We start from the raw sequence: 25,784 nt of genomic DNA on the forward strand, positions 1-25,784 counted from the left end.
GGGGGTGCAGTGATGTATATTACAGGTGTATATGGGGGTGTAGTGATGTATATTACAGGTATATATGGGGGTGAAGTGATGTATATTACAGGTGTATATAGGGGTGTAGTGATGTATATTACAGGTGTATATGGGGGTGTAGTGATGCATATTACAGGTGTATATGGGGGTGAAGTGATGTATATTACAGGTGTATATGGGGGTGTAGTGATGTATATTACAGGTGTATATGGGGGTGTAGTGATGTATATTACAGGTGTATATGGGGGTGTAGTGATGTAGTATATGGGGATTGTTTGTGTATATATGTATATAGCGTGTGTGTATGTATGTGTGCGTGCGTGCAGAGAGAAAAGCCCGTAACTGCGAGTGGTACTGGAGTTACATCGGGTACCACGTGCTCTCTCCCCGCCCCCTGCAGCGCCATACCGCCATTACAGGGCCTGATTGCGTTTCTCCGGTACCTGTTTGCATACATGTGACAGGTACCGGAGAAAACACGAGTCTGTGAAATAAAAAGATTTTCCATATTTACCTGCTTTCTTCAGCTCTGCTGCTCTCCCGCTCCTGACCACTGCTCATTCATTGATTATTCACCGCACTCAGGACCTGGAAGCCGGAGCATCGCGATGACAGCACCGGGCACAGCACCGTTGACGACATCACCGCAGGGACAGGTGAGTATTCTGCAAGCACAGTGACCTCCAGGAGGTCATCAGAGTTTCAAATGAACTTTGATGCCCATCCTGCGTCACCCACGCTACAGCTTCATGGGTTCATCAGAGTTCATTGGGAACTGTGACGAGTCCCCGAGATGCTCCGGCTTCCAGGTTCTCAACATACACACACACCTGTATACTCACCCAGCGATGCAGTCCCCAGCGCTGTCCCTGCTTCCAGCTGCTAACTGCAGTGAATATTCAGTGAGTATAATTACCAGCGATAAGGAGCGGGAGGCAGCAGAGCCAGAGACAGCAGCGCTGGAGAGAGGTAAATATAGAAAATCTTTTTATTAAAAAGACCCGTGTTTTCTCTGGTATTTGTCACACTGATGTCACACAGATCACATCAGTGTGCGATCCGTGTGACACCCGTGCTGCCAGAGAAAAAAAGGACATGTGTGCGTGCAGGGCCACGAGGGGTCACACAGTCCGTAACTTACTGTTTGTATATGAAGGGATAGTATATATGCTATATACAGTATTGGGTAAAACTGAGTTAATTATATTAGTCCGGCCCTCTAAAACCATTCCAATTTCTCATGCGGCCCCATGGGAAAATTAATTGCCCACCCCTGATCTAAAGTCACAACACATGAACATGGTACATCTGAATTTTTTTTAAAATAAAAAGTAATTATGCATGTTTGGTATCCCAGTAATCGTATTTACCTGAAAAATATTAAGATTTTGAAAGTTTTGGCCTTGTTTGAGAGTTGTGACCCTCACCTGATGTTGTAAGGGTTCATTCATTAGAAAATTACATGGAGGGTCCGGATAGCTTTCTTGAAAAATATAATAGTATAGGTTATAAACTGATGGGCAGTAGATTCTGTGATAGGATGCTCATTCAGAGAACTGGTCTGATTGCTGAATTGGAAGAATATTTTTCCCCTAGTATGGGGCAATTGATATTTGCCTTGTGTGGTTTCTGCGTTCCTCTGGATCAACAAGTTGAACTTTCTGTAATTGTTTTTTCTTTCAACCCTAAAAATATGAAACTATACATTTACTAGGGTCAATTTAATTAATGGGGAACACCTGTGGTAATGATTCAGTAAAAGCAAATAGTAAAAGAAATGCACTGTTAAAATCATACTTTTTTCTGTAAAAAATACATGCAGTCAACTGTACATGGCTTTTCAACTGTATAGACGTTACCATGACTGCTTCCCATATCCACTATCTGGCCTTACCTTGAGAGGGACATCATCAATATATTGTTTTAACTCTTTCCTTGCCAGATTGGGGAAAAGAAGCCCAATGATGCCTGTAACTCTAAAGTATTGCAAATATTCATGGTCTATAATTAGTTTCCTAATATTTTACATTGTATCTCTGCCATGATCCTCAGCACTGCATCATTATTGTGATATCACCTTGGCTTCCATATAACTTTGGTTTTATAATCAAATCCCCTAAAACATCAGTTTGTACTATAAATGAAAAAGTGCTTGAAAAAGTTCTATGAAATCTAATTATATTGTTCTTAATTTTCAGCTACAAAATAAACCAGTGCATATGCCAAGACCTTCCAAATCCCACCAACAGTACTGCAACAACATTTGTTCCCAGTGATAATAAAAATGTATGTATTCCACTAACAAATCATTTTCAGAAATAGGATTTTAAAAACTAAGGTGTTTATTGTTATACTACATAGGAATAGGTTTATTGTTATATTACATCATATTGTTATACTACAAGGTGTAGTGTGCATGGTAAAATGGTTCTAACACTCTAGATCAGGGGCCCAAAACTCGGCTGGGTATATGGGCCGCACATAGAAAAAAAAAAACAATTTGGGGGCCCACTTTCTTTGCAGGACAAAGTGACATTTTTAAGTGATACCATATTTGTTTTCTATACACCTTTGGATCACTTTTTTGAACACTTTTCACTAGTTTATTTTATTTTTCTAAATGGCATTTATTCTATGGGTTAGGGTACTTTTTTTTTTTTTTTTAGCTTGGGTCGTTTTGGAATGCAGCTGTCTCTATTGTAGCATGTAAGAGTTGAATAAACAGCCAAGCATTTCACATTCCTCAAGCTACATGGAAAAGAGCCGTATTGAAAATAGATTTTTTTCTTCACTGTAACATTGAAAGAAAAATTATTGAATGTTCTCAGTGAGAGGAACAAAATTATAATCTTGTGATACCTTTTAATGGCTAACTAAAATAAAATAAAGTGATGTTACAAAGCAAGCTTTCGAGACATCTCAGGTCCCTTCATCAGGCATGCCTGATGAAGGGACCTGAGATGTCTTGAAAGCTTGCTTTGTAACATCACTTTATTTTATTTTAGTTAGCCATTAAAAGGTATCACAAGATTATAATTTTGTTCCTCTCACTGAGAACATTCAATAATTTTTCAACGGGCTAACACGGTACCAAAACCTGTTCACTTGTAATTGAAAGGAAAGACACGTAAATATGGGGTTAACAAAAAATAGGAGCTTACTTTAGAACTGTTTCTAACACAGACAGTTTTTACAAGTTTTATTGTATGTGAAACAAAAGAAACATATCACTAATATAGTTTTATTTATGTACTTGTAGATTTCAAACCAACCTTGCCTTGTACCCTCCAGCTCTGAAGAAGAAAATACAGACCCATTGATAGTAGAGACCAGTATGAAGACTGAAGCTATTGAGACAGCTGTGAAGGAAACTGAGATGCAGGATTTGGATCGCACTAAGACGCTATTAGATAGTGATCTCGTAATGACTGAAGTTGACACAGAAGTGGAGATAGATTTTCAGTTTGAGTATAGGAAGCAAGTTGCTCCCATGAGTCCCATAGTCGAAAAGGATACTGATCAGTTCTTTGAGAACATAAACAATGATCTACCTCACCAAACAGACAACCCAAAGGAAAATGATGCCTTACTAAGCCTAAATGATGTAAACACGTCTACAAGTGAATCTTAGCTGTATTCTCCTTTCTGGATAATATGGTATATATACACCTTTGCTTGAAAAAATATTCATTTTTAAATTTAATTAAATGTAAATGTATTTTATTGGGGTTTTATGTGATATACTGTAGGGTTGTTGCCCCAATAAGAAGTTTAAGCACGCTAAGACTTTAAGAGATGGTGATCGCCTCTGTGTTGTGTTTTGTGGACTAGCCAGTACAGTCGGCGCTTACCTCTGAACTGTGCAGTTGAGCTAACTCTGCCCAAAAAGTGCAGAAAACAGAGAAAGAGGGGCAGAACAGTTTAGGGTGGGAACAGGAGAAATTGGGTTGGAAGAGACATGGTGTTGGCTGTGAGAAAGACTGAGAGCCAGACCATGAGAGAGCCTTAGTATTCACCAAGCAAGTACCAGATGGACAATCTCCTGAGGTCGGTGATTCCAAAAAGGACAAGAGAGGACCTTAGATACCCTAGGTCTATGGAAGAAGAAGAAAAGTTCCGCCCTGCCCTGCAAGGTGAAGTGCGTACCGATGAGCACCACAGAATCAAGCTCCCGAGAGCGGACTTGTTCCCCTCAACAGTAAAGTGAGTCTTTTACTGGTGTGCGAACTCAATAGAGCATAGCATAGGCCTCAGTAATCTAAGCGTGGTATCCACGCAGCCCAATTAGCAGAGGCCGATTAGGTTGTTAGTGCAGTGTAGTTGTGAATATATACTTTTTGCAAAGTTAACCGTTTTATATTGACTTGTAATTGCTGGGGTGACATGTTGGAGCGGCCCAGCTAGAAATTGTAGTATTTGTTAAACTGTACTATTTCCACATTTTATCCCCCATTGAGTTGCGTATACATATATTTCCTGTTAATAAAAAAAACCCTGCTCCCTTGTTTCTGCAAGCTCGTCTTGTGTACTGTAATTGAACTCCGCACAGTGGGGGTCCCTCAGCCATCGCTTCAATACCAACACAAAGTATTTGTGAAGTGTAAAGGAAATGATGCATGGTTTTCTAAATATATTAAAAATATAAATCCGAAAATTGTGATACAGTTGTAATCAGCCCCCCTGAGTCAATACTTGTAGGACTACTTTTTGCTGCGATTACTGCTACAAGTCTTTTAGGCTATGTCTCTACCAGCTTTGCACATATAGAAATTTGTGCACATTCTTTAGCTTCAGCTCAGAGAGATTGGATGGCGAATGTTTGAACTGCAACTTTCAAAAGAATTTAGATTTTGACTTTCATCTAAACTATTCCATTGTAGCTCAGGCAATATGTTTAGGGTCGTTGTCCTACTGGAAGGAAAACCTATGCCCCTTACTTAAGTCTTTTGAAGCTTCTAATAGGTTTTTCCCCAGGATTATCCTGGTTGCTATCAACTCTAACCAGCATCTCTGTCTCTGCTGAAGAAGTGTCCCCCACAGTATGATGCTGCTACCACCATGTTTCACAGTGGGGATGGTGTTTTCAGTGTAATATACAGTGGTAGTTTTTGGCAACACACGGTGTTTTGAATTTAGTCAAAAAAGTTTGACCATAGTACATTCTTCCACATTCTACCTATAGTGGCATACAAAGGTTTGGGCACTCCCGGTAAAAATTATTGTGGTTGTGAACAGTTAAAGGGAACTTGTCACTAGAATTTTCGCTATGAAACTAAAAACAAAATCCCCTTCTGCAGCTCCTGGGCTGTCATTGTCATCACCAGCATTATCCAAGTACCCGCCCATAATCTCTCGCCTGCGCAATAAGATCACCGGCGCTGGCGATTTGAAGAGTGCTCAGTCCCGCGATAGTGCCACTGGGCATGCGCGAGACTTCAGGAGCACTGAGTAGCATGAGGGCGGCAGCCTCATCTATGTCAATCAACACTGGGGGACGGCGAACAGCGGCAGGAGGGGGAATAACGGACGCAATACAGCCCTCTCCTGTGGCCAGCAAAGCTCATTAGCATACCAAAGTGTTAGATTTTATAAAGTGTTTATTTAGGTCTGAAAGGGGGGCCAGTAGAAAGATGAACCTTTCTAGAATGCAGCACAGGAGCTGCAGAAGGGGATTCTTTTAGTTTCATAACGAAAATTCTAGTTACAGGTTCCCTTTAAGCAAGTTGAAGTTGAACTGATCTCTAAAAGGCATAAAGTAAAAAATGACACATTTCCTTTGTATTTTAGGCAAAAAAAAAAAATTTTCATCAAATTTTGTTAGATTTCAAGTTAGCCTAGTGAATGCTCTCTTTTACCGCCAATTCATTTTTATGCTAATTTCATAATAAATACAATAATCAACATGAGAATTGTATCACCACAAAGGAAAAGTCATGGAGTTATGGAAATCACAGGATTATGTTAATGATATGCAAAATGATGAAAAAACAAAATAACGGAAACAAAATTTTCAAAATATCTCAATTTATTAAGTACTGACTGAGCGCCATGAGCAGAAATACACACACTTACAAGCCTTGCCATGCAAACAATGAGATTATGGCTCGGATATTAAGACTAATTGTATATCTAAGTATTGAAGATCTGAAAGAAAAACAATAATATAAAAAAAGTATTGCAGGGTTGTTATAAGAATACACATAAGGCTAAGTCCTCAGAAGTATTTAGTGCATTTTTGATGCTATGTATTTTTGCTGTGCAAAAACACAGTGTTACATCCGTCAAAGTGGATGGGATTTATAGAAATCTCATGCCAACTGTTTTTATATGCAGCACAAATTGACCCCAGGTGCAGTTTTTATTTATCCATAACATGTCAATTTCTCTTGTGGATAATGTGAGTTTTATTAGCAGATTTTTCCCGATGACTTGAATAGGATTAGGAAACTCATGTTCTTATTGTATATGCAGCAGAAATGCAACATAATCTGCACATTTATCAAAAAAGTTCTGCCAAAATATGCAAAACCAAGTAGTTTTATTTGAAACATGACATACCAACAAGAGATAAAAACCGCAGTCGAAAAAAATTGATACATGTATCACTCCAGGGTTGCTGAGCGGAGATGGAAGAGACTGCATACCAATGAGCACTTCATCACATACAAAACAAACCTACTTCTCTCTCATACCTTCCCTGTCTCACAACCCAAAACAGATATTCAACACTTTCAATTCTCTCTGCCGTCACCCAGAACCTTCTCCCTCTCCTCTCAGCCAAAGACTTTGCCTCATTCCTCAAGCAGAATATTGACAACTTTAGGGAAATCTTTGGCCTTCCGTCCCCACAGCAGTAGCTCATAACTGTTCAGTCCTCTTCCCCAAAACCAGTTTTTCATCCAGGACAGAAGATAAACTTTCCTCTCTACACTCCAAATCACACCATTTATGCACTTGAACCAATCCCGTCCCACCTCATCCCAAATCTCACCTCAGTCTTCATCTCATCCCCAAATCCATCTCTTCAACCTATCACTAACAACTGGTGTCTTCCCCTCATGCTTTAGACATGCCTCGATCACACCCATCCTCAAAAAGCCTTCCCTCGACCCATCCTCTGTGTTGAGCTATTCCCGAATATCCAGGGCTGCCTCCAGGTTTTCATGGGCCCCGGGCGAAATAATCTCAGTGGGCCCCATGCACACTCAAACACACATATACACAGATACTTCAAAACTACAGCAATTTATTGGGGCATAGATTCCATTAGGTGTTAAATCATGCTGCAGGAATATTCGCCCATGTGGAGAGGATAGCTTCTCACACTATGCAAAAATTAGATGGAAGTACTGATTTTCTGAATTACCCACTGTAATTTATTTCAAAGATGCTCTATTGTAGCGACCCCCCCCCAACCTTTCTTACCTCGAGAGCCACATTTCACTCTGAAAGAGGTTCTCAAACCAAATCCAGAGCCCCCAAATAGTAACATCCAGCTTATGCCTCCCCCACAGTTATGACAATCAGACCCCCCGATACCAGTATGATGACAGCCAAAAGGTTCCCTACAGAAAACATTTCTCACCTTACCCTCAATTAGGTATCCTTGCAACAATCACTCCCTCTATCTGGCAGTATCATCCTATGTCAAGCTTAGCATTTACTTAAAGAGAACCAGTCACCATCATTTTCATAAATAAACTAAAGCCAGTGCTATACTGGTGCTATCATGCTGATTCTATACATACCTTTAGTTGTCAGATTGGATGTATAGTTTGTGAAATACGAGGAGCTGCTGATAAGTCCTTGGCTTTGTGATCGTTTTTTGTTTCTATGGTAACGAATGTTACATCACATGAAAGCCTTATGTGTCTAATATACGTTTTCAAAATTTTGTGTTTGTTGCTTATGGCAACAGTGTTCTATGCACGCGGGAAAACAAAATGGCGGAGTCTAATGCGATATTCACAGCAACTGAGAGCAGAGGAGTGATACAATTCTTGTTTCTGCAAGGAAAGTTCGCGAAGGATATTGATGGTGATATGTCGCAGACATTGAGGGATCAATGCCCTTCATATTTCACAGTTAAGAACTGGGTGGTAAAATATAAAACTGGCCACTTCAACACAACTGATGAGGAACGTCCTAGACGACCGAGAGTGGTTGTTGTTCCAGAGATCATCGATGCTGTATACAACCTTATACTGGAGAAGTCGACGACTTTCAGCTAAAGCAATAGCCGACAACATGGGGATTTTCCATGAATGTGTTTGTGTCATTATCCATGAACATTTGGACATGAGGAAGCTATCTGCAAAGTGGGTCCCCAAATGACTGACAACAGATCAGAGAAGCATAATAGTGAAACCTTCCCGGTCCATTTGTCAGCATTTCCGGACTGATAAGAACTTCCTGGATCGACTGGTCACTATGGATGAGACCTAGATTTATTTGTATGACCCTGAAAACAAGGAGCAGTCAAAAGAGTGAAGGCACAATGGTTCTCCTTGTCATGCCTTCATAGAAATGCATATAATTATTTTATTATGCCAAGTAATAAGATTACATTTAGTAATTGACATTGATACTGTCCACTTGTCCAGTGATATCCAACAGCGCCATCTGTTGACAATGTTGTCTTACTGCAGTTAGTTTAATGTTTCACTGGTTACTGTGCAATGAAAATTGTCCTACCAAGGCTTATGTAGTTACCCATCAGACCTTGCATAGGCTCTGCCCCTTCTTCTTCAGCAGCCATTTCAGTTACATGAACACACACATTCTGCATGCTGAATATCTCTCCAGATCTCTGCTCCTTATGTTTGCCTCTACATAGCACAGTCGGTGAGTTATGATCCCCTGGTTAGGGCTCATCAAAATTATAATGTAGTTGGTCTGTTCTGCAAGTATTATCCTGTCATTAGCTAATATGTATTCGCCATGTAGTGCATTTACCCTGCATGTCCTGTATCAAATGGAATGCTATGTAACTCAGATATGTTGTATGTTGTACTTAGTATTTTCATTTATTTCTTGTAGTTTTACACTGATCTCATTAATAAAAGTTGTAAAGGACCCCCAGCGTCCGAGTCAATGCATTGATGGGAAAGAGTTAAGCTGTCTGTCAACTCGTCTTCCAACGCACAGATTGAGGGTGCCAGAACAGTAAAACGACTACTATTAACGGGGTTGAAGCATAGACGCCGACTTCTATCAGAGAGCAGTCAAGCCGCATACAGACACCATGTCAGATAGAGGATCTGAAGTTTATGTAACACGCTCCCATGTAAGCTCGTCAGCTTCAAGGAAGTCTGTGAGCAGCGCTGCAATTGCCACCGCCAGGGCGAAGGCGGAAGCCGCCAAAGTGAGAGCTGCCTTTGCTGAACAAGAGTTGAAATTAAAGACAGAAAAAGCACGTCTAGAAGCCGACCTTGCAAAACTTGCTGTAGACACAGAAGCAGCAGCAGCAGAAGCTGAAGTACAGGCTTTAGAAGAAGCAGCACGCAGCGACAGTAAAAGTTTCAGGTTAAGGCTCGGACCCGAACTCAGTCATCGGGATATCTCACAACGCACTTCAGACTACGTGCTAAAGCATACCGCATCAGACGACCGTCTACATTCAGCTCCAAGAGAGAGACTTAATCCTGCCATTCAGCCATCAACCTTCATTCAACAAACATCCCATGTTAAGCATGAAGGTAATTCCGTCCACCTAACACCATCAGTGTCACCTGCACCCAAGTTTGTAGATTCCTATTACACAGCGAACCGTCCCAAAATGGAGGACCCCGATGGTGACTATCATGGCGACAACGTATTTGATGGCAACAATAACTCACTGGGACCTCATCATAGCAACATGTATCAGGACCACCCTCTCAGAAATCAAGAGCTACCAGATTTCCTCAAGTTCTTCGCACGCCGTGAGTTACTCACCAAAGGTCTTTTAAAGTTTAACGACCGTCCTGAAAGTTACAGAGCGTGGAGAGCTTCCTTCAGAAACGCCACGGCCGGCCTGGACATTTCTGCCAATGAAGAGATCGATCTCTTGGTCAAGTGGCTAGGAAACGAATCAGCAGAACATGCAAAACGCATCAGGGATATCAGCATCAACCACCCGAGCAAAGGTTTGTGCCTGTTATGGGAGAGACTTAATAATAATAAATAATAATAATAATAATAATGAGTGCTATGGCTCCTCAGAGAGGATAGAAGAATCCCTCTTCAAAAGGTTGGAGGACTTTCCCAAGATCTCTAATAAGAGCTTTCACATGCTAAGAGAATTGAGCGACCTCTTGGTAGAACTCCAAGTCGCCAAGTTTGAAGGAGACCTGCCAGGCCTCGCGTCCCTAGATGCAGCCAGAGGTATTAAACCCATAGTGAATAAGTTGCCTTACAGTCTGCAAGAGAAATGGTTGAACCGGGGTTCAGATTACAAACAACGTCACAACGTGCCGTTTCCTCCATTCCATGTCTTCGTAGATTTTGTGCACCAGCAAGCCAAGATCAGGAATGATCCCAGCTTTGACCTTTCCACCGCAGATCCCATCAACCCACGAACAGGTAAGCCTGCTCCAGTACGCAACCCTCGAGGCTCACCTATCACTGTACACAAAACTAATGTGTCTGCTACAGATTCATCACGCAAGACCCACAGTACAACAGAACCTGAAGGGTCACTAACAATTGACCCAGACAAAGAGTGCCCCCTACACAAAAGGCCTCACCCACTGCAACAGTGCAGGAGTTTTAGAGGAAAATCTCTTAAAGACCGTAGAATCTTCCTCAGAGAAAACAACATATGTTACAGATGTTGTGCATCCACATCTCACTTAGCTAGAGACTGCAATGCCAGTATCACTTGTTCGGAGTGTAACAGTCAAGAGCACAGCACAGCTCTACACCCAGAACCAGCCCCACAGAATTCCACGCACATCGACCGACTTACAGAGCACGGCGGGGAGGAGACAGAGAGTACACCTCCTGAAGTGTCACCCCAGTGCACTCAAGTTTGTGGAGAAGGTCTCACTAACAAATCCTGCTCAAAGATCTGTCTGGTTACAGTTTACCCTATGGGCTACAGAGAAAAAGCGGTTAAACTCTATGCTATACTCGACGACCAGAGTAATAGATCACTCGCCAGCTCAGCTTTCTTTGACATCTTTGGAATCAAGGGACTTAGCTGCTCCTACTCACTGAAAACATGTACAGGAGTGAGTGAAGAATCTGGCAGGAGGGCAACAGGTTATCAAATCGAATCCCTAGATGGGAAGACATCTTTACCCCTTCCTACATTAATCGAGTGCAATGCCATCCCGAACAATAGAGAAGAGATACCCACTCCAGAAGCGGCACTACACCATCCCCATTTGAGAAACATAGCGCATCTCATTCCTGCACTTAATTCCCAAGCCAAGTTGGTCCTTTTGCTGGGGAGAGACATCATCAGAGTTCACAAGGTGAGGAAACAGATAAACGGTCCTCATAACTCGCCCTACGCTCAGAAGCTAGATCTAGGATGGGTAGTTATAGGGGACGTCTGCCTCGGAAAAGTTCCCAAGCCGAACAACATCCAATCTCTCTACACGAACACATTGGAGAGTGGCCGTCCATCCTTTTTCCTACCCTGCCCCAACAAATTCCCAGTGAAGGAAAATCTCACCAATTCAGCACACTTAGATGGTGGGAAAGACAGATACGCCATGGATGAATTGTGCGACGGAGACAAAGATCATCTAGGGTGCGCTGTCTTTCAAAAGACCAAAGAAGATTATAAACGAGCCCATTCCATTGAAGATGAGACCTTCCTGGAGATAATGGATCAAGGATTTCACAAGGATGAAAACGACAGCTGGGTGGCTCCACTACCATTCAAGCCACAAAGACCCTGTCTTCCTAACAACAAAGAGATGGCACTAAAGCGCCTTACCTACTTAAAGCCAAGTTTCTCAAAGAAGCCAGAAATGGAGGTACATTTCTTTGCTTTCATGGACAAAATATTCAAAATACCAACCGACCAAAATCCTGCAGACCATGCGACCAGAGCGGTATCGGCACCACGCCTCAAAGACACTAACTGGCTAGTCGGACCTGCATTTCTGTATCAACCAGTACCCACTGCTCACGAGACACATACACATGAACTCTTCGAACCCGAATCAGATGTAGAGCTACAGCCTCAAGTTTCCACACTTAGCACAACGATCACCAACAGGCACCTTGATTCCAGCCGCTTCCTCAGATTCTCTACCTGGAGATCGGCCTACAGAGCCTCGACTTGCCTGATACATGTCATTAGATCCTTTAAAAACAGACAATCGAGACCAGCTCCATGCAAAGGCTGGCATCGTTGTCATAAAGCTTACACAGTGGAAGAGCTCACGCAAGCCAAACACGCAATCATCTGTTGTGTACAGCATGAAGCTTATACCCAGACTCTAGAGTCCCTCCGGAACCACAGAAGTGTCCCAAAAGATAGTCCCCTTAAAAAACTGGACCCGTTTGTGGATACTCAAGGACTGCTGAGAGTCGGGGGACGAATTTCAAATGCAAAGCTTGAAAATGACGAGTGTACTCCAATCATTGTTCCTCACGGCCATGTTGCTTTCCTGCTGGTTGAGCATTATCACGCACAGGTTAGACATCAAGGGCGCTTGATAACTGAAGGAGCCCTACGGGAAGCGGGTTTCTGGATAACAGGAGCTAAGCGGCTTGTGAGTAGAGTCATCTTCAAATGTATCATCTGCAGGAAACTCCGTGGTTCTTGTCAATCCCAAAAAATGGCAGACCTACCAGCAGACCGTTTGAGTACCGAACCTCCTTTTACTAACGTGGGCCTCGATGTGTTTGGTCCCTGGTCAGTTGTCACACGTCAGACTAGGGGAGGACATGCAAACAGCAAGCGCTGGGCCGTCTTGTTCACATGTTTGAGTATTAGAGCCGTACACATAGAAGTCATTGAGACAATGGACACATCCAGCTTCATAAATGCCTTCAGACGATTCATTTCTCTCAGAGGACATGTAAAGCATATACGCTCTGACAGAGGATCTAACTTTGTAGGAGCATGTGGTGAACTAAAGATTCCCTCAAATCTGGACATTAACCAAGTAAAAAGACGTCTTTCAGAACTAGGTTGTACGTGGACCTTTAACCCACCGCACTCATCTCATATGGGAGGTGTGTGGGAGCGCATGATCGGCATCGCTCGCAGAATCCTCGATTCCATCTTTCTGCAACTTGGTCCTTCGAAGCTCACTCATGAGACTCTAACAACCTTCATGGCCGAGGTAGTAGCTATAATGAACGCCAGACCACTGGTTCCCATATCCAATGACCCTGATGACCTATCTCTGCTCACCCCTTCAACTCTCCTCACCCAGAAGTTTAATGTGAGTATGCCGACTTCTGGAGAGTTTACTACAAAAGACTTGTACAAATCTCAATGGAAAAGAGTTCAAATGTTAGTAGACCTTTTCTGGACTAAGTGGAGAAAACAATATCTCTCTACATTACAGACAAGATACAAATGGCAAGATAGTAGACCCAACATGAAACCTGGGAATGTCGTCCTAGTGAAGAACACTCAGTCTAAAAGGAACGAGTGGCCTCTAGGATTGGTAACCAAGGTCTTCCCAAGTCAAGACGGACAGGTCAGGAAAGTGGAAATCAAGATTCCCAAGCAAAGTGGAAAGCTGTTTCTTAGACCTGTATCTGAACTTATTCTATTGCTCTAGTTTAAGTTTGTGGCATTCCCCCGGATGCCAGACGGGGAGTGTCATGCCTTCATAGAAATGCATATAATTATTTTATTATGCCAAGTAATAAGATTACATTTAGTAATTGACATTGATACTGTCCACTTGTCCAGTGATATCCAACAGCGCCATCTGTTGACAATGTTGTCTTACTGCAGTTAGTTTAATGTTTCACTGGTTACTGTGCAATGAAAATTGTCCTACCAAGGCTTATGTAGTTACCCATCAGACCTTGCATAGGCTCTGCCCCTTCTTCTTCAGCAGCCATTTCAGTTACATGAACACACACATTCTGCATGCTGAATATCTCTCCAGATCTCTGCTCCTTATGTTTGCCTCTACATAGCACAGTCGGTGAGTTATGATCCCCTGGTTAGGGCTCATCAAAATTATAATGTAGTTGGTCTGTTCTGCAAGTATTATCCTGTCATTAGCTAATATGTATTCGCCATGTAGTGCATTTACCCTGCATGTCCTGTATCAAATGGAATGCTATGTAACTCAGATATGTTGTATGTTGTACTTAGTATTTTCATTTATTTCTTGTAGTTTTACACTGATCTCATTAATAAAAGTTGTAAAGGACCCCCAGCGTCCGAGTCAATGCATTGATGGGAAAGAGTTAAGCTGTCTGTCAACTCGTCTTCCAACGCACAGATTGAGGGTGCCAGAACACTCCTCGTCCAAAGAAGTTCAGGGTGCAAAAATCAGCCACTAAGCTGATGGGGTCTGTGTTCTGGGATAAGCAGGGCTTGCTGCTAGTGGACTACCTTCAAAAGGTTTCCACCATCAATGTAAGATATTACATTGAATTTTTGGACCAATTGAAGGCAGCACTGAAGGCTAAAAGGCGCAGCAAGCTGTCAAAAGCAATCTTGTTCCTACAAGACAATGCCACCGCTCACACTGCACAAGCAACCACAGCAAAACTGGCAAAGCTGGGCTTCCAGCTGGTTGACCACCTTATTCGCCAGATCTAGCTCCCTCCGATTATCATGTATTTCCAAACCTGAAGAAACACCTCAAGGGTACCAAATTTCACACCATTTCTGCTGCCTGGTTTGGATGCTTGGTTTGAGGCACAACTGAATCCTTCTTTTTGCTAGGCTTACAGAACTTGGAATACCAATGTAAGACATGTGTTGACATCAGTGGAGAGTATGTGAAATAAATGTGAAGTTTCATCATCCTATCTCGTTTCTTTCTGTGTAAAGCCAAAGACTTATCAGCAGCCCCCTCGTATAAGAAAGTAAAGTTTGTGAAATGTACAGCTTTTTGATTGGCATTAGCTGCCAAATAGCTAATAGGTGAGTTGGGTTTTGATATTGATTTCCTCCCCTGCCTGTCCTTCCTCGCCCTAAATGTTGTTTATGCTAATTTCATTATAGTACAGTTTTACTAACATCTTCACTAAGATGGCATCGGAGTTGGCGCCTGCACATAGCGTTTTTCTCTGGTGTCATCTTAGTGAAGATAGTGTAATATTGTGTTATTCTTTCCTTGCCGCTGTGAGGACGGTGCATACGCCCTCGCATCTTCTGGTCTTGTTTTGACTGTGGGATCATTAGTAATTAGGCCCTGTGTGCACAGTGTGTTTTTACCCTTTTTTGTTTTGCATTTTTGCTGCAGAAATTTCTTCAGAAAATGGTTGTAACCTTTCTGCAGACATTCCCAAGCAAATCCTATTGAAAAAAAAAATAGCATAGTTAATGTTAAAAAAACAAAGAGACCAACCTGCGGGAAAAAAACGCATAAAAAAAACATTAAAACCGCGGTAAAATCGCATGCGTTTTTCAGTGTGTTATTGGTGCGTTATTTAACGCAAGTGCGCTATTCTTTCAGACTCTCAAGAAATTTCTTGAGAAAAATAATTTTTCTAGTGCGCACAGGGCCTTATACTGGTCTTCTTACCAAAAGTCAAGTTGAGGTCAACAGTGTCAAGTCACACTCCAGTTGTGGCAAGAGTTGTTCAGCAAGGGCAAGGTTCTTCTTGACTGGCTCTTAAGGGAATTAATAGGGTTGTCCCCTTTCAGAAAACATTCTTCCATAGACTGCAGTAGGTATAAAAAAAAAAAAACCCAAAAAAAAACAAAGGCCTGATTCATCATTTGCAGGGGGATTTCACTTTTCTTTTATTGTCTTGAGGTATTCGCTGACTCTTATGGTGCTAAATTCATCCAAATAGTGCACACACGCAGTTCATGAATTTGGAATTAACCAGTCATGTAACCTTTTGAGTCACTCATGTAAAAAATAAATCCATGAGTAAAACTATACTCGGTGGGGGGAGAGACTGGAGTGGAGTTGTGCCAAATTTTGTGAATTTTTAGAAAGTCAGAATAGATGATTCAGTCGAAAACATCTGGAATTATTCAATTCTGCCCATAAAGTGGAAAAAAAAATTACAGGAAAGCATGTATTAAGCAGACTTTTTAAAAAAAAAAGGCACAAATGAAATAATGAATTGGGGGGAAAACAAAAAAGGAGCAATCACATAAAACAGACAAGAAATAGGCATAAATGCAATGATGAATTGAGCCATAGTGGGGATCACTTACCCTGCTCAGGTCCAGTACCGGCTCCTTACTGTTACTCAGGTGGTTGTTTATCTACAGCCTTGAAGTCACATTGGCCGACTAATAACAGAGATTGGGCAACAGAAGAGACTGGGGTTGGATATAAGGAGGAAGCAGCATATGAAAGTTTTTAGAAAGAGGATAATCTCTTTAATCCTACAAATGAAATCAAATAGTGGTGAAGGGCGACTCCTTATGTGTTTACAAGAAAGTCCATGTCTATGCAGAAGTGCAATCTAGCATTCCTCAGATCAGAAAGAAAGGGAAGGCCAGACCAGTCATGGTTGGAGAGAATATGAGGGTATGTGCGCACGTTGCTTTTTACCTGCTTTTTTGCTGCTTTTTCTTCTGCGCTGTTTAATGCCAAAATGGATGTGTTCTTCTATTCAAGCAAAGTCTATGGGAATTTGGGCTTCTTGTTCACACTATGTTGTTCAAACTGCAGCCTTTTTGTGGCAGAACTTTGGTTAAAAACTCAGCTTTGCAGTGCAAAACCCAAATGGCAAAAACAATTGACATGTTGCTTCTTTGAAAAGCTGAGTTTTTGACCAAAGTTCTGCCACAAAAAGGCAGCATTTTGAACAACATAGTGTGAACAAGAAACCCAAATTCCCATAGACTTTGCTTGAATAGAAGAACACATCCATTTTGGCATTAAACAGCGCAGAAGAAAAAGCAGCAAAAAAGCAGGTAAAAAGCAACGTGCGCACATACCCTAAAGCTACTGAGGAAGAGGCTCAAGAAGATCAGAAGAAAGCATAATATCCCCTGGACTAGTAGTGCAAGAGAGGCCAATCCGAATGGAGGAGTTTCCTCAAACCCAAGGAAGTCAACAGTAGTGGTGATATGGAGTCTAATGTCCAGAAAAGAGTAATGTGGTTTAAGAACTTGATATGTAGATAACTAAACGGTTTTTATCTGCTTTTAATCAATTTTTAAATACTGGTAGTAACGTCACTTTGTCCAATGTATAGATCCTCCTGCTATGGTTCAACCAGATGCAGCCTGTTTGCTTTTTAACCCCTTCATGACCGGCTGATTTTGCGCTTCCCATTTTTTTTTTTCAACACCCTTCCTCCGAGAGCCGTAACGTTTTTATTTTTCTGTCAATATAGGCATGTGAGGCTTGTTTTTTGCGGAACGAGTTGTACTTTTAAATTAAATCATGAGTTTTACCATATACTGTACTGGAAATCAGCAAAAAAAATTCCACATGAAGAAAAATAGCAAAAAAAAGTGCGATTGAACAATTGTTTTTGAGATATTTTATTCACTGTGTTTACTATATGGTAAAACTGATCAGTTCTTGTGATGCCTCAGGTCGGTGCGAGTTCGTAGATGCAAAACATGGATAGGTTTACTTTTATCTAAGAGGTTAAAAAAAACTCAGAAGTTTGTCCAAAAAAAAAGTGGCGTATGTTTTGTGCCATTTTACGCAACCTGTAACGTTCTCATTTTTCAGAATCTACAGCTTATTATTTGCATCTCGAGCTGACGTTTTTAACAGTGCCATTTTTGCGCCGATGCTACATTTTGATTGTCTGTTATTGCATTTAGCACAACATTTTTGTGTTTGGAATTTTTTTGCCACTACGCCAAGATTTATTGATTTTATATTTTGATAGATCAGGCATTTCTGAACATGGCAATACCAAATGTGTGCATGTTTTTTATTTTTTAACCCTTTAATTGTCAATGGAGCGAAAGGTGGGTGAATTGAACTTTTAGGTTTTTTTATTTTGATTTTTCAAAACTTTTTTTTACTTTTTTTTTATTTTACTAATCCCCTATCCCCTAGGGGACTATAAGGATGAGCAGTCTGATCACTCTTCCACATCTGCTGATCACAGCGTTGTGAACACCAGATATGCTCATCTCCTATCTCACACAGCTCTCGGGAATATTTCAGAGAATAAGTTTGTACATCTCAAAGCAATTTTTTTTGTTATGTGTTGTATTTTTGGCAATAAAATGAAATGCACATGTTTTGCATTTTATTTCTGAAAAATTGCAAAAAAATTTAAATAGTGTATTTATCCGACATTAAATTGCTGGATATAAAATATTTCTTTACATAGGATGCAAATAATAAATGTATAATTTTACTTATTATCTTAATTTTTATGTAGCACCCCATGGTGCCTTAGGGTACTCGTCACCGGGCCAGTGGTTTCTTGCGGTTGCTGTGACTACCCTGACCCGGCTCCATGGCCCCGTCGGCTACATGAAAAAACAACAAAAACAGGTGTGCAGTGTAAATAGGGATGGAAGGAGGGCAACGGGTCCCTGGGAAGCATATCGCCGATTCCACCGGCGACTGGTTCTCAGCCTCCTCCACCGCAAACCCTTCCTGTGACTGTTCCTCTCCCAGGGCGGTGTTGGAAGTGAATGGGGGATGCTTCGCTGCGCCACCAGTGGTGCGCGGCCAGGGATTAGCTGCCGCTGCAGTCTTTCTCTCCGGGGCAGGTGTTGGGTGCAGCCAGGATGGTATTGCTCCCCACGGGTGGAGCGGGATTACCCCGGGAGGTTGGTGAGAACAGAGCACCAGTCACTGGGTGCGGGTTTCAGGTGCTTTTATTCACTGGTAAGCTGGCATCGCGCCCCAGGTGCTGGTTCTCACCGTCAGAGACTCCGGTTGATCCCGGGGAGGTCAGAGGTCTGGTCCAGTCTGGTAATCGGTGGGCTCTCTCGTTTAGGGTCCCCTCCTGGTCTTTCAGTCTTGGCTCGTATGCAGGCAGATTGAACCTTGTCGGGGTTGGACCTCTGTCTCAGCTCCCTGGGTTCTCCCTTTGCTGCTGTGCTCCGGGCTCTGAAGTTGGTGAGGAACTGTGGAGATCACCTCACAGGGCAAATTGTTATTGGATGAGGCTGGAGTCTGTCTGATCTAGGGTTTTGCATCCCGCCATACTCAGTCCTGTGAGTACTCCCTGAGCTACTGTACACTCCTTTAGCCCACGATTACTGGTACCGGTCCCATCCCTGCAGGTGTTACTAGCCCCGGTCTGGCTGGCTCCCCTCTGCAGGAGATTCCTGCAGAGGTCGGTGTGGTGTTATATCCCAGGCGGTTCTGTTCTGCCTCCCCAGGGGGTGCCTGGCAGGCAACCCCTCAGGGAAATGTTACACAGCGTGTCTGCTCTGTCTGTCTGACTGGAACTAAACTCTACTTCCTGTCTGCTTTGTAACTTACTCCTACTCCAGCCCTCCCACCTTTGCAAGGATTCAGATCATTGTTATGGTGACCTGGGTCTGCCAGGTACTGGCGTAGTCACCTCCTTGCTGTGTCTGGACGAGCCATGTGAGAGAAATTATTAACTCTTTCCTACTGACTGCTTCTCCCTGACCCTGGTTCTCCAGGTCCAGTGGATCTGGGGATCCCCTAGGTTGCCTGGCATGCTCTTACCCACAATGGACCCAGCATATTAAGGGAGTGCCCATAATGACCCAAACCTGAACCCAGTCCCCATTGGGGAGGGCATCCCTGTTGTATGGGGATGTGAGGTGTGTGTAAACTTACCGGGTTATCCTCTTCCTGCCTGGCAAGGATATAATAATATACCCTGTCGCGACCAGTCTAAGGGGTGCTACATTCCCCCAGAGCGAAACTCAGCACTCCTGGGCTGCAAAAAGAAATTACACCACAATTTTTCATAGATCAACAAATTAACACGTCCCGTTTACTGCGACCCAATAAAGGAAAGGAAGAAGCAGGAAGGAAAGAAGAAGGAGAAGAAAAGAAAGGAAAAAGAAATATTGGCATAAAAAGTTATTTAAAATAAAATAAAAAAAAAAATAAACAAGTCATTAAACATTCTGGCAATGGGGCTTTCTTTCATGCTCTTTCTGGGCTCTGCCCATGACAGCACACCCCTTTTTTTTCACGCGCCAAGATGGTCAGTGGTGGGCAAACAGTTCCTGCACAGTCCATCAATTACAGAACATTAAATTCCGATTTGTGCCACTAGATGGAAAGTTCAAGGCACAAAGTACCCATGGTTGCGGGCACGATCACCCTGCTCACAGTGCCAATTGTAGTGCCCCACGGGGCCTTAGAGTACTCGTCACCGGGCCAGTGGTTTCTTGGGGTCGCTTTGACTTGCCTGACCCGCCTCCGTGGCCCCGTCAGCTACATGGAAAAAAACAAAAACAAACAGTGTCCAGTGTAAATGGGGATGGAAGGAGGGCGACGGGTCCCTAGGAAGCATGTCTCTGATGTGGGGTGTCTCATTTACATCAATTATTTTATAAAGCAGCAAGTAATTATGTGAAATAATGTAACAGTAATGTTGAAATTTGCAAAAATTTAGTTTTTCTGTTCAATACCAAGTTTATGTTGACTAAGAAATGGTAGCAAGTTAGAAAGAACTCCATTTTGAAAACTACACTCTGTTATATTTATCTAGGGCAGGGGTCTCAAACTCGGCTGGGTGTATGGGCCGCACAGAGGAAAACAAATAATTTGGGGGGGCACATTCTTTGCAGGACAAAGTATATTATATATGGTACCAATAAAAATGTCATTTTATTGTTTTTTACACCCACTGATTTTGAACATTTTCACTTGTTAATTATAGCAAACGTGCAGATTCTTTGTTTAAATATAAACATTTTATTTTTTTTTATATTTTATTCCTTTCTTGTAACTAATAGTCTTACAATTAGCACTATATAGAAATTTTGACCAACATCTTTTAGTAATGTTCCCCATATTGTTGTAACGTGCCCATCCTTGTCCCCTTGTAGTATTGTGCCCCATCCCACAGTAATGTGCCCATCCTTGTCCCCTTGTAGTATTGTACCCCATCCTAGTCCCCATCCTACAGAAATGTACTGATCCTTGCCCCATCCTATAGTACTGTCCCCATCCTTGTCCCCATTTTGTAGTAATGTGTTCATCCTTGTCCCCATGTTATAGTAATGTGTTCATCATTGTCCCCATCCTATAGTAATGTCCCCAATCTATAGTAATGTGTCCATCCTTGTCCCCCATCTTCTAGTAATGTTCCCCATCCTTGTCCCAATGTCCCCATCCTATAGTACTGTCCCCATTCTATAGTAATGTGCTCATCCTTTAGTAATGTGCCAACCTTGTCCCCACCCTATAGTAATGTCCCCAGCATTATCCCTATTCTATAGTAATGTTTCCCATCCTTGTCCCCTTGTAGTAATGTCCCTATCCTACAGTAATGTGCCCACCTTGTCCGCATCCTGTAGTAATGTCCCCATCCTATAGTACTGTGCCCACCTTGTCCCCATCCTATAGTAATGTCCCCAGCCTTGTCCCCATTCTATAGTCATGTACCCATCCTAGTCCCTATCCTATAGTAATAATGTCCCCATACTATAGTAATAATGTCCCCATACTATAGTAATAATGTCCCCATACTATAGTAATAATGTCCCCATACTATAGTAATAATGTCCATCCTTGTAATGTCCCAATCCTATAGTAATGTCCCCAGCCTTGTCCTCATCTCATAGTAATGTGCGCACTTTGTCCCCATCCTGTAGTAATAGGTCAGCAGCTCCCCTCACCTTCCACAGACACTGGAGTGAAGCTGAGGGGAGTGGTCTCCGGCCCCAGATCCACAGTGATTGGAGAGATCGGTCACAAGGCCAGTCTCTCCAATCAGAGCTGGGGGCAGGTGAAACACAGGTCACCCAGCTCCAGCCAATGATCAGGGCTACAGCTGCACTGATCTTGGCTGGATTTCAATGTTTCAGAGATTTTCAATGGCTGAAACATTAGTGGCTGTGATTGGCTGGGCGGCGTTAGTCAGCCAATCACAGCCTCCGTAGGTCCGGGGATGAGACACCACCACTCCTAAGGTCCCCTCTTCCCCGAATCTAAGATATTTGCTGCGACTTCGCCATGACGTACTGGGTATGTCACGGGTCCTTAAGTACCAGGGAGCCATAACGTACCCAGTACATCATAGGTCGCTAAGGGGTTAACGTCCAACACACACACACACACACACACACACACACACACACACCATTCTTCTCACCTGTCCCTCGCTCCCTCCGCTGCCTCATCTCTGCTTCGTGCGGCCCCCAGGCCCGTGCCCCCGGTCACTATCGCGGCAGGTGAGAGTCACTGTCAGTAATTTATGTGAGATGATTGTATTGCCGGTGCGAGAGCACAGCGCCACCAACACATTCATCTGACATACAGTAGACAGTGGCATAGCCTCATGCCCACTAGTCAGTGACCCGGGGGGGCGGGGCACCCACAGGGGAAGTGAGGAGCCATCCGATACATAACAGGCAGTCTACACTGGACATTGTCCGTTTGAGGTCGCAATTAGGAGGAGCAGCAGGCAACAAATTGTTCGGGGCCCGTGGTCTGGAGCAGGAGGCTCGACTTGGGTTTTTCAGAAAGGAAGGGGAATCCCAATGTTCGCGGGCAGTGCAGCAGGCACCCATGACCTGTTCCACAGCCCAGGAGCTGGGATAGAGGGAGACCATTGAAAGGAAACTAACAGAAGGGTCCGCCGGTCATGACCTCCAAAGTATCCGAGATCGGCTGGAGCTCATCACAGCGGGGACCGGCACTTTCCAACGGCTGAATTTTTGAGCAGTGGGTAAAGAGACCTTAAACTGCACCGCTTGTGTCGTCCCGTTGCTGCGATCGCCCACGCAATCGCGCCCTCAGCGCTATCAGCGTCTGAGAGACTACCACCACCATCATCCTACCTGGGGCACAGCTCTGCCTGTGGAGAGCTGAACCATCCGAGCTGCGTAGTTATCCTCCCCAGCAGAGAAGTTCCGCAGTGGTGGCTCATATTAGCCGCACACTACAGATAGTGTCACGAACAACTACCCCCGTCATCCCCATCCCCAGCCATTTTATTGACACCCAAGGTCACGGAACCGGGCAAAGCCACCGCGGCGTCCCAGAAGAAGCACCGCAACCCGGCCACGAGTAACCCCCCCGACCCCGTGGGCGCGTCATGTGCAGTGTTGCGCTGCTTTGAGCGATCCACAAACATGGCCAATACTGATGATGCTTTCATCAGTGTTACTATCCCCCTTCTATGCTCCCTTGAAAAAACACTTCAGGCAATGATGGATGACATGGTGGCACAGGAGGAAGAGGAGGGGGAACAGGGACTATTCACAAAATTATCAGGCCAGTCATTCACACATGGCTCGGAGGGTGAGTTCCTGTACCAACAGTAGCCAGGTATACAACTGTCCAGCCAAGGTACAGTTTTGGAGGATGATGAGGAGGAGGAACCAAGTTTACAGTAGGTTGGCAATCAAAACAGCTTACGGGCACCACCCCCTGGAGCATGGCATGGGGGATGCAGAGGACACAGATGAAACACCTCCCACCGTGACAGCTTGTCATTGCCTTTGGGCATCCTAGAAAATATAAGGGAATACATGCTACTCTGCCACCACAATGAATGTCGAATTGCAAAGATTATTTCCAGTGATAATTTCTGAGTGGCCACCCTGCTCTTTCCCTGCTACAAGGCCAATGTGCCATCCTTTCATACTTTTATCATTGGAGTGTGATCAGAAAAAAGCAGGAATACAAGTGCACAGTGACAGCGAGAGTTCAATGGAAGCCCAGGGCAAAGGAGGAGGAAATCGCCAATGCAGCAGGGCCACTGGCACCACCTAGGAACGGAGGGTTATCCTGGCTGAAATTTGGAAAAACTTCCTCAGCAGGCCAAAGTGTGACGCCCTGGACAAGCCAGGTCGTCACAGGTACTACATCAACACACCCCACACCCCAGCTAGGCACACCAAAGTCAAACAAAATCCTTGTTGCCTTCCTCCAGGGGCTGATGTCCAAACCAGGGGGTGGGCCAGGTGGTTGGTCCCGCCCACCGAGGAGTTCACAGTCCTGGAGGCGGGAAAAGGAAGAGGAGTCGAGTTTTGAAGTTTGAGAAGTGAGGAGTGAAGTGTAGTAGTGGAGGAACAGACTGACCGTGTCCGGGTGCGTGGCCCGGGCACATACAGCAAGGTTGGCAGACGGTGGTGACCGTCTGCAGGAGAGGCCAATTGGAGCAAACCGTAAGGACTGTGGACGGGCGGTGGCCCGACGGTACCGGACCGGGGAGCAAAGAGAAGCCAGCACCATCCGGCAGGGCTTACGGACCCCGACCAAGCTAGGAGTCGCCGTAAAACTGTCAAATCCGTTAGTGAAGGGAACCTCCGGGGTTTCCCAGCAGTCAAGACCCGATTGAAGGCAACAGCTCACACCGTAGAGGGAACCACAGTCACCGCAAAGGCTACAGTTCCCAGGGCCAGAGCCTGCGGGCAAAAGGGGCTCCTTCAGCATTCATCCAAGCTGGGGAGCGGGTTACCGGTGGGAACCCATTGGAACCGTATACACAACACAGGTGCAGGGAAAGGCAGTCACCATCAACCTACCGGGAGAACTACCGCAGCCGCCTCTGGGACCCGTCCATCCAGCAGTTTGTTTGACCAGAGACTCCGTGTGAATTACTGGCTGAGTGAGTACCACCGTGCCGTGCGGCACAGCGCTGCCCCCGCGACCCTGCACCTCACCAGGCCCCGTAACCCGCCTGCCATCCATCCCTACCCCTCACTGGGCCCCGGGACAACCAACCCCCAACCCACGGAGGGGAGAACCAACACTCAAGCTGCTCCCTGTCATCGCTCCCCGGGATCCCCGTCCAGAGCAGCGGTGGTGTCACCAATCTCACCACAACCGTGGGTGGCGTCACGGACAATATCCCTAAACCAAACCACCCCCTTTCACTCACGGGCGAGGAACGCCGCTCGAGTCCCCGGGATCCGGCCCACCGCTCGAGCCACCACCGAGCAGCAGCAGCAGCGGCCGGACACGAGCAGTGGGTGAGCGCAGCGTCCCCTCCTCCGCCCGAGACAAAAGCATTTGGCACCACCATCTGATACAGTCTGTATTAGCAGAAGGCAGCATTGCAACAGCATGGTGGAACAGTACGTGTCCATGGACCGAGAAATGGGTCCAATTTAACTTCTGGGTCTATAAATTGATTGGACACATTGCCTTAGCGTGCCTTTTACACTTTGGAGCTGCGGAGTTGCATTGATGCTAGTGTACTGTCAGAATGTGTGTTTAGCATTGCAGAGGCTATGATAACTGACAGACGCATCTGCTTTTCCACAGCCAACGTGGGCAAGCTCACATTCATTAAAATGAATACCACAGGACTTGTCCGTACCTTTGGCTGACTAGAGAAGTATACCAGCTGCACCCAGCCATTGTTATACTCCACTATAGTTTGTTCACTCTATTTGCCATTACCAATGTTTTGGAGCCCCCCAAATTATAAAAAGAAACAGTGTTAGCTACCTTCCCCTCCGCCTCTTTCACCTTCACCAGCATATTTGTGACGCCCTGGCTGGGCGTCACGTGAAGTGGAGGCAACCTTAGAGGAGCGGGTAAGCGACCAACACCCCTATGTCC

The 25,784-nt window shown here is 44.2% G+C and overlaps 2 protein-coding genes across 2 annotated transcripts in view; both read left to right on the plus strand.

Annotated features, from left to right (window-relative positions):
- IL12RB1 (interleukin 12 receptor subunit beta 1) overlaps positions 1-3,652 on the plus strand; it is a 159,687-nt gene extending 156,035 nt beyond the window's left edge. The window contains exons 14-15 of the mRNA XM_075352434.1: positions 2,220-2,307; positions 3,281-3,652. Coding sequence (XP_075208549.1) covers positions 2,220-2,307; positions 3,281-3,652 — 460 coding nt within the window. The remainder of the gene's footprint in view (positions 1-2,219; positions 2,308-3,280) is intronic.
- A 4,910-nt stretch (positions 3,653-8,562) lies between these two features.
- LOC142303258 (uncharacterized) lies at positions 8,563-10,189 on the plus strand. Its single transcript, XM_075344496.1, has 2 exons — positions 8,563-8,865; positions 9,061-10,189. The coding sequence occupies exon 2, from the start codon at positions 9,266-9,268 to the stop codon at positions 10,187-10,189; it is 924 nt and encodes a 307-aa protein (XP_075200611.1). The 5' UTR covers positions 8,563-8,865; positions 9,061-9,265.
- The last annotated feature ends 15,595 nt before the right edge of the window (positions 10,190-25,784 follow it).

This window comes from Anomaloglossus baeobatrachus, chromosome 1 (genome assembly GCF_048569485.1).
Source record: "Anomaloglossus baeobatrachus isolate aAnoBae1 chromosome 1, aAnoBae1.hap1, whole genome shotgun sequence".
In the NCBI taxonomy this organism is placed as follows: domain Eukaryota; kingdom Metazoa; phylum Chordata; class Amphibia; order Anura; family Aromobatidae; genus Anomaloglossus; species Anomaloglossus baeobatrachus.

Coding starts and splice junctions, on each gene's coding strand:
- LOC142303258 (XM_075344496.1), top strand. CDS start 9,266: ATGTCAGATAGAGGATCTGAAGTTTATGTAACACGCTCCCATGTAAGC.